The sequence below is a fragment of the Echinops telfairi genome, unplaced genomic scaffold (genome assembly GCF_000313985.2).
Source record: "Echinops telfairi isolate 266 unplaced genomic scaffold, ASM31398v2 ScPeMD7_5868;HRSCAF=6743_0, whole genome shotgun sequence".
Classification (NCBI taxonomy): Eukaryota; Metazoa; Chordata; class Mammalia; order Afrosoricida; family Tenrecidae; genus Echinops; species Echinops telfairi.
The window spans coordinates 10,770,379-10,779,884 of record NW_022109767.1 but is presented as its reverse complement, the minus strand read 5'-3'; the positions used below and the strand labels follow the sequence as shown (position 1 = coordinate 10,779,884).

The following is a 9,506-nucleotide window of genomic DNA, read 5'->3' as shown; positions in this document are numbered from 1 at the left end:
TGACCCTGCTGCACTTAGCCGACTGGCTGGGGTGCGAGCGCCCCTTCTCTCCTCCCCGCACCCCCGGTGCGGCGTCCCTCGCGTGGTGAGAAGTGGGCGGTGTCCCCGGAGGCTGTGCCCATCCCCCCGCTTGCGGATTGGTTGAGGTTCACGGTGGGAATCCCGGTCGGGGAAAGGGGGAATCCCTGACGGGTGGGGGCGTCAGGGTTCCCCAGTTCTTCTCTTGGCGGGTCTCTCCTAGCCCCCCTGCATTGTTTCCTTTCCGGACAGCGGTGCCGTCTCCCCGGGACTCCTTGCACCTCTTCAGCTCGAAGGTGAGCCCCTCTGACTGGACTGTTGCTTCTCACGACGAGGCGAACGCTTTTCGGGAAGCGAGCGGCCGCAGCTGGCACCGTAAACGTTAGGGCTTCCTCCTGGGGTTTGCCAAGTCTTGTCACCTGTGGGGTCCCTGCGTGGGGAGAACCCACAGTCCCAGTCTAGAAACTCCCTGGGAGCGCGCTCAGCCTGGCGGGGGTTGCATGATATTCCGGCGCCAGCACCGTGCATTGAAACATGATTGGCATTCCCAGGTTGCTGGGGTAACCCCTTCCAGGATTGGGGGACTCCAGGGAGACGGCCCAGTTTGGTGGCTGTCAGTCAAGTCTGGCAGCTGGCAAGTGAGAGAAAGAGACAGGCTCAGCTGTAGAAAGTTGGGGTTCAGTGAGCTGGAACTCAGCCAAATAGAGGCCCAGTCTTTCTTTGGGGTAAGCTTACAGGTCTCTGTGCAAGGGCGAGACGCCTCAAGTTGGGAAGATCCCCCTTACCCTACATACACTCCTCAAGACTTTTGCCTGTTTTTTGTTTTTTCTTAAAAACAAAATAAACCCTGTTTTTTGTAATAGAAAGGAAGCTGGCAGAAAGCTATTTCAGTGAAGGACAGACAGCTGGAGGGAAGGTTTCTTAAAGAGGTACAGGAGGAAATTGCCATCAATAATTAATTGTTTTTCAAGCAAAGAAATAGGCCGTAAAATACATCCAGGCAATTGCACTGGATCCATATTTCTGCAAATTTGTTAGTGTGGGGGCTGCGCCTGCCTATTGCCCAAAGGGAAATTCTTGTTTCTGTTGCCTCTGACGAAATTTCTGGTAGTTTGTCCTACGTTTAGACGTATACTGACTCCATTTTAGCTGCGTATTCCCACCTGAAGTCATTTTATCCCTGTTTTAATGAAAATTCCCTGAGTAACACACTTTTTAATTTTTATTTGTTTTGAATAAGCGATTTTGGAAAAAGTTCCAGGAAGTTACTAAAATTGAAAGCCAGATATGAGTATATTTACTGAGATATATTGCGGGGAACCCACCTGCTATTCCTTTCTTTAGCCGCCTTAAAAGAAAGCCAAATTTTGAATTTGGAAGAAATATGCTTATAAAACTATTTTGAATGCGAGGCATATTTTTCCGATTTAAAGTTAGGAGTGTATATTAATTTGAAGAATGAGTCAGGGAAGAAACTAAGTGCAGTAATTTTTTTAAATGATGTTCTGGCCAGAGTTTCCAAAACTCTATTTAAAAACAGTAGGTGTAGCCCTTCCAATTTCACGTAATTTCTTTTCCTTCATTTTAAAATTCAAGAACCCAGCAAAGGTGAAAATACTAAGTACTAAAAAAATAAAATAAAACAAAAAGAAAATGGTATGTAACCTTTAATTGGGTGATTAAATTTGAAACCGTAACCACCCTGAAAACCATTACTCAAAAAGTTCTCTTGGACAGCGCAAATATAATAATGGCTGTGATTGCTCCTGTTGCTGTTTCTTTTTAAACTCTGTCTTGAGTTACATTATTCTTTGTCATCAACTATATATTTTCCAGTATACCTGTACAACTGCCATTTGAGTGGCTTCCGACTTAACTCGGAAGGCCAGAGTTGAGCTGCACCTGAGTGGTTTCAAGGCTGTAAATCTATTAAGGGAGCAGATAACCTCATTTTTCCCTAGTCTGGTGGACTGTTGGGTTTGAACATCAGACCTTTTGGTTGGCAGCTCGAAGAGGAACACTACATTACATCATCAGAGCTTTTCTGTCTAATATATAGTAGCATCAACATACTTGATCGGATTTCCATAGACTTTGCTCTTTGGGAAGTACTTGCATTTATAAGTGAATTAAGCTGAGGTTTATGTGACCCTTGACTTCAGCTGAAGTCACGTAGGTTCCAGGTCCCCACACTCAGTGTCAAATGTTGGTTTGTTTGAAATGAACCCTTTTGTCACTAAATACACCAAGGCCATTTCAATTTTACTTTACTTTTTTTAAAAGCCTCTCAAGCCACTATTTTGGTTTCAGGAATAAGGAATCTGGAGAGATTTATTTTGGGGCTTTGAAAGAAATACCTATTAAACAGCCTGTCTCAAGATAGGACGTCAACAGCAATATCCTCTTAAAATTAAACCTCCTTTTTATTTTCATTCCCGTTTAATTCCTCCCCTCACTCTGTTCCTGCCCGCTTTGTCCCCGGGCCTCCTTGTAATCATCAAAGCTTTGCCTGTTGGTGTGTAAACTAGGTATCTTCTTTGTTTTTCCTCATAATAATGGTGATAGTAAATATTTATCTTTGCAAGATTGACCGAGTTTGCTAAGCATAACGTTCTCTAGTTTTATCAGTCTCTCGTGGTGTTTCTTTAAGAGAGTTGTCATTGTTTTTCACTAATACATAAAGTTCCACAGTATGAATGTATCAGACTTGTTTATCCATTCCTCTGTGGTTGGGGTTTTTGATTGTTTACATATTTTTGCTGTTGTGGAAATGGCTGCAGTAAACATAGATGTACATCTATCTGTTTATGTTGGATTCTTGATCTCTTTTAGAGTAGATACCCAATCAAGATTGCTGGATCATAAGGTACTTAACTTGTGTTTACTTTTGCTTAAGGACGTGCCCTACTGATTTCCAGAGTGATTGTAGACTTCTACAGCCCCGTCAGCAATGTCAAAGTGTTCCTATCTTTTCAGCTCCTCGCCAGCATTCATTATTTTCTGTTTTATTGACTTTTGCCAAAAGTGTTGGTGTGAGGTGCCATCTCATTGTTTTAATTTCTGTTTCTCTTCATTGCTAATGATTGAGAACATTTCTTCATATGGTTGTTGGCCGCCGACTTGTCTTTGGTAATGTCTGTTCATGTCCTGTGCCTGTCTTTTGATGGGGTTATTTGTAATTTTCTTGTTAAGATGTAGCTTTCTATAGATTTTGGAGATTAGCCCTTTATCTGATGTATTATTACTGAATATTTTTTCCCAATCTGTGGGTTCTCTGTTGACGCTTGGTGAAGTCTTTTGATGAGCATGAATGTCCCCCCAGTTCTTTATTCAGTCTTCTCTAGTGCGGCTGTTTACCCATTATGCTTGGTATTGTGCTTATGCCTTTTATTAGGGTCCTTACGTTTGTCTCTCTCTTCATTGATGGCCTTAGTAGTTGTGTGATTCATATTTTGGGGTTTGACTTGTTTATGAGACACTTGCTATCTGTAGGTACTGGGTTGTATTTCTGGATTCTGATTCTAATCCATTTGTCTTCATAGCTGTCATTGTACCAGTACCAGATTTTGATTATTGTGGCTGTCTAGTAGGGCCCCCCCATCTATTATTAATCATTTTATTAGGGGCTCATACAACTCTTATCACAATCCACACATACATCAACTGTGTAAAGCACACTTATACATTCGTTGCCCTCATCATTCTCAAAACACTCACTTTCTGCTTGGGCTCCTGGAAGGCTCCTCATTTTTCTTTTTTTTTTCTCTCCCCCGTCCTTCGCCGCTCCCCCCTCCCTCATGAGCCCTTGATAATTTATAAATTATTATTTTGTCATATACTGCCCGACGTCTCCCGTCACCCACTTTTCTGTTGTCCATCCCCCAGGGAGGAGGTTATATGTAGATCCTTCTAGTAGGTTTTAAGGTCTGGGAGTGAAAGGCTTTTATTTTAAATTTTTAAATAGTGTTTTATTTATCCTAGGTTTCTTTCCTCGTCATATAAAATTGGTAATTTTTCTATTTCTCTGAAAAATTGTGGGATTTGAATAGTGATTGTATTGAATTTGTGAAGTAATTTGCGTAATATTGACATTTTCACAATATTTAATCTGCCTATTCAGGAATTTGGTAACTTGTTCCATTTGCGTAACTTCCTTTTAGTTTCTTGACGGAGTATTTTGTGGTTGTCTTTGTGTAAGTCTTTTACTTCTTTGGTAAGATTTATTCCTAAATATTTTATTTTTTCTGTAGTTACTGTAAATAGTATTTCTTTGGTTGCTTTTTCGGCATTATCATCCTTAATATACAAGAATTCAACTGATTGTTGTTTGTTGATCTTATAGTCCGCTATGCTGCCAAGTTTTTCAATTAGTTTGAGGAATTGTTTAATTGAATCTTTGTTGTTTTCTATATATAGGATTATGCCATCTGCAAATCGATTTTTATTTCTTCTGTTTCCTATCTGGATTCCATTAATTTCTTTTTGATGTTTGATGGCTGTAGCTAAAATTTTCAGAACTATATTAAATAAAGCTATCAAATATTTTTGCTGTTATATGTAAGTTTGTGTACTATACAATAGTGGTTCATTTTAGGCAATATGTGGACTGTATATAGATATATATATGTGTGTGTATTACATAACAGATTTGTTAAATTGGACAGGGTTTCTTTTACATTTGGGAACTGAAAATGGGATTCGCAAAGCCTTTGGGTGTTACAATGATGGATAGACAACAGTGCTGTTAACAACATTAATGCTTAGCCAGCACTGTGGATGCTACGGTGCTTTGGGGTGGGCATTGGACAGCTAATGTCCAGGCTGGTAGTTCAAGTCCATCTGTCGCTCTGCGTGAGAAAGACAACTCTCTCTGCTCCTGTAAAGATTTATAGCCTCCAAAGTCCTGTGAAGGGTCTTTATGAATCAGAATCAATTTAATAGCAGTGTTTCTTTGTTTTTATGTGAACTAAATGGCGATTTATTTACAGGAGTTTCAGAAGATGTAGGGTGCATTTGCTCGCAGCTAACATATTCCTAAGTGAAGAGAATCAGTGATACTATGAATCATTGATAATCACGTCAAGATATCTTAAAGTCAATGTAAATAACAAATGGAAAGTTTTCCTAAATGATGGGAAATGGAGTATAATTTTTATGGCTAATCTATGAAAAATAATCTTCTGAAGGGTGGTCCAACTCACAAATCTGAGCTGATAAAATTCCAAGATCCTCAGTGTTTTCTCAGGATTAAGAGCACATGTGGAATTTAAAGACGCCCTGGTGGTGAAGTGGTTAAACCCTTATCTGCCAATCAAAAGGTCAGTGGTTCAAACCTGCTATCTGCTCTGCCAGAGGAAGAGTTGGCAGAGCTTCCTTTAAGACTAGTTAAGTGTCTTGGAATTTCTATTCTTTGAAATAGTATCCATAGTTTGCTGTTATCCATAGTCTACTGTCTTTGCATAGTCAGTAAAGTACAAGTAAACTCCTTCTGGTATTCCCTCCTTCAGCCAAGATCTGTCCGTCAGCATGCTATCCCTCATTCCATGTCCTCTTCTGAATCCAACTTGGATTTCTGGCAGCTCCATGTTGATGAACTGCTACAACCATTTTTGAATTATCTTCAGCAAAATCTTACTTACATATGATATTGCATAATTTTCCCTTTATGTCGAATCACCTTTCTTTGGACACAAATACAGATCTTTTCGAATTCGTTGACCAGGTAGCTGCCTCCCACATTTCTTCACATGATTAATAAGTTATTCCAGCTCTTATCAGCTTGTTGAAACATTTCAATTGGCTTTCTATCAATTCCTAGAGCCTTGTTTTTCTCCAGTGCCTTTATTGCAGCCTGGACTTCTTCCTTCAGTAGCATAGGTTCTTTACTGTTTTTTTGTTTTGTTTTGTTTTAAATCATTTTATTGACATACAATTCGTGTATCATAAAATTCAATGATTTAAATATATTTTTAAAAGTTGTACAGTTATCACCACAATCAGTGTTAGAACCTTTTCTTCATCCTTGTACTCATTGTTATTAGTTCCCCATTTCCCCCCAACTTCCCCTACTATATCCCTAAGAATCTATTAATCTAGTTACTGTCTGTACATTTACCTATGTATGATTTCATATATAAGAAATCATACCAAAAGAAACCCAAAAACCCAACAATGATAACAAAACACAAAAACCTCAATCCAAAAGAACGCAAAAATAGTACAAACTAGATTTAAGAAAGGGAAAACAACTGATAAGATGTTAAACTTAAACCTACATTGTCTGCATTAATCCACTTTCCAATGCACTGTACTGTGTCTGAGGGGAAGGGTATTCACATCTCTCTAGTGGTCCACTGGAGTTCAGTGGAAGCTTAATCCAAGTGGGGACGCTGCAAATGGATTTTGGGTTTTCATGGCCTTTCCATGTCCTGCAAACTTGATGCCCAGAATTTGAGCTCTTAATACAATTCCTCCCTCTGATCTTGGATTTTATTATCTGCAGTCCTTGGATCACATAGTCTGGTGTGCTCCTCATGTGTGGGCTCAGCTGACACCTCAGAGAGTTGCTCATTTTAAGACAAGCTTTTAAAACCCCAGCCTATTCTGTCTGGTAGCCAGGGATCACTGCTGTCGCCACGTTTGGCTGTATCACCTGTATCTTCAACCATCTGTTTATGAGGGTAAGTATCAAACAGGGCTGTATCATAAAAACTAACGTTCTTAGGTTGGGGCTTATGGGTAAGTGTGAGCTCAAAATTCAGTCGTATATCTCAAGCTTATATATAACCCCATTCCACATTAGTGCCAGCGTTATCAGCTCTTTGGGAGAGATTATAAGTAACCTCTATGGGGGCCTTTGTTAATTCTAAGTGTGTCAAAACTAGCCAGTGGTATAGGATTTAAAATACTATTGAGATAAGGGGAATATCTATTTGTAGGGAAGCAATTGAACTACCTGGGATGTTCACTTAAACATGTTAAAAACTTCAGTGACTGAATCCTGTTTAAAAAAATGAGTATTAAAAAAAAAGTATTAGAAAGGGCACAAAATCCAGTAACACTCGTTCACTGCCACAGAACTATGCCTGCCAGAACCAAGACAGCACAAAAAGCTAAGAAAATAGGAAGGTAGCCTCAAGTTCTTGATCACATGCCAACTCTTGAAATGGTTGAACATTGATTATTTTTGGTACAGTGACTGGTGCTTCCATGTTTTGCTGCTTCTTGCATCATTCACTATTTTGCTCATCAAAAAAAAAAAAAAAAACCTCTGACAGTGGTCCTTAGGGCAAGATAGAACTGCCCTGATGGGTTTCTAAGACTGACTCTTAGGGGAGTAGAAAGCCTTGTCTCTCTTACCGAGTGGCGGGCGGTTCCGAATTGCTGGCCTTGCAGCTAGCAGCCCAATCAGGGCTCCTCATTTCGCCAGTAGAATTCTTCAATATGGCCACTCTAGGCTTGCATATTTTTTCTTCAGTTTGAGAAATGTTAAGCATGGCCTGTGTGCATTTTATTTATTTTGATGCATGTAACCTTCAGAGATTCTCCTGCCAACCATCTCTTTAATGGCTTTTTGCTTTCATTGTATATAGTGCTCTTGATGTCTGACACAACTCATCACTAGGATTCAATATGACAGATCTGTTCTCCAAATCGAATGGGATGTACTCAAAGGCCATGTCCTGGCTCTTAAGGACTTGTTTTAGTTTTCTTCTTCTCCAACCTGAACTTGCATGTGAGCAATTGATGGTCTGTTTTAAGACAGTCAGCCCCTAGTCCTGTCTTGGCTGCTCACACTGAACTTGTTCGTAGTCTCTCCCCACAGATGTAGTGAAATAGATTGTTGAGTATTCCATCTGTTGAGGGCTTGTATACTGTATATACTTGAGTGTAAGCCAAGGCAGCGAATTTTACCACAAAAACTGCATTAAAAAGGTGCTGAAAAACTCAGCTTATACACGAGTATATGCGGTATGTTGTTGAAAAGTGTTTTTGTAGTAGATATGTCATTGTTATTGCCATACTCCCTTTTGTGATCTCCAACATCCTTGCTATCACCAAGGCCATTTTTTCCAACTACCAGTCTGTTTTGTTTCCAACTTTAGCATTTCAATCACCAGTAAGTATCAGTGAATCGTGAATCCATGTTTGATCCACTTCAGACTGCATAAGTTGATAGTATTCTTCAGTTTATTCAGCTTTAGTAGGTGGCGCGTGTATATATACATAGTAGTAGTAACTGGCATTCCTTGCAGGCTTATGGGTAGCATCCTATCAGACAGGAAGATACTTCAAGATAGGCCGTGAGATGTTCTTTTTGACAATGAGTGCGCCACCATCGTTTTCAACTTGTCCTTCCTGGCAGAAAACACCGTATGATTATCTGATTCAAAAATTCAATTTTGAATTCATCTCAGCTCTAATGCCCAACATTGATCTTTCTGTGTTCCATTTCATTGCTGATGATTTCCAGTTTTCCTGGATTCCTCCTTTGTATGTTCTACCGTCCGACGACTAGTTCCTGCTCATTCTCGCTCGCGCCCATCAACAAGGGAAGGTCTCAGAAGCTTTACTCCATGCACATCAGGAAGGTTAACTGTACTTTGAGGAGGCAGTTCTTCCCCAGTTATATTTTAAGTGCCTTCCAACCGGAGGGACTCAAAGATGCCAGTAAAAGTCTTAGCAGATGCTAGCTATATTTGATAGCTTATTGTTGTTGCTTTTCTGTGTTTTGTCTTGTTTTTTGGCAGGTCATCTGATACAATGGCAAGCTCAAGGGGCCGGTCCAAGAAAAGGGCAGCTGTGGATCATTCTCCTGATAGCCTTCCGTTGAGGAGCTCCGGTAGGCAGGTAGGACTTATTTGTTCATTCAGTGCACCCTGTTTGAGCACACAAAGTTACTCAGGTTGTGGCAGAGGAATTAGAAAGGAACGTGCCAGGTTTGGGGGCACCTGGGGTCCAGTGGAGACATTTATTCCAGTCAGTCACAGTATGTTGTGGTGTCACAGAATATTGTAGGAAGTCGCCCATCTGGCAGAGGGCACTGGAAGTGTAAAGGTATGGAAGGTGAATCTTCAGGCAAAGTTTAGTGGTTGCTTCAGGTATGAGGCTGAGGCTCGGCTCGGAAATCATAGTTCAATTATTATTGCTTGCTTATTTTAAAGAACATTGTTTATTGATATATATAGTTCACATACCATCAGTGGTTTAAATATATTGATGAGTTGTACAACAGTTTAATTTACAATTTATAGTTTTAAGTGACAATTACCCTTTAGCCTATAATTTAGCTATTGGAAGACTACCTGCTGCCATTAAAAAATTTTTGGATTGTACAGTTTGTAGAAATTGTTAGGTCCTCTTCTCCCCCCGTCAGACAGGCTATAACTGACCCTGCCTGACATAAAGAGAATTTTGAGAGGGCTTCTGTTTTGATGCTTGTAGCACTTTCCTAAGAAGTGCTACATGAGTTTTAATTCTCTAATTAG

The 9,506-nt window shown here is 40.0% G+C and overlaps 1 protein-coding gene across 1 annotated transcript in view; it reads left to right on the top strand.

Annotated features, from left to right (window-relative positions):
* The first annotated feature begins 6,568 nt into the window (after nucleotides 1-6,568).
* KDM1B (lysine demethylase 1B) overlaps nucleotides 6,569-9,506 on the top strand; it is a 49,812-nt gene continuing 46,874 nt past the window's right edge. Inside the window, exons 1-2 of the mRNA XM_045295754.1 lie at nucleotides 6,569-6,698; nucleotides 8,769-8,868. Of these exons, the coding sequence (XP_045151689.1) occupies nucleotides 8,782-8,868 (87 nt within the window). The 5' untranslated portion in view covers nucleotides 6,569-6,698; nucleotides 8,769-8,781. The remainder of the gene's footprint in view (nucleotides 6,699-8,768; nucleotides 8,869-9,506) is intronic.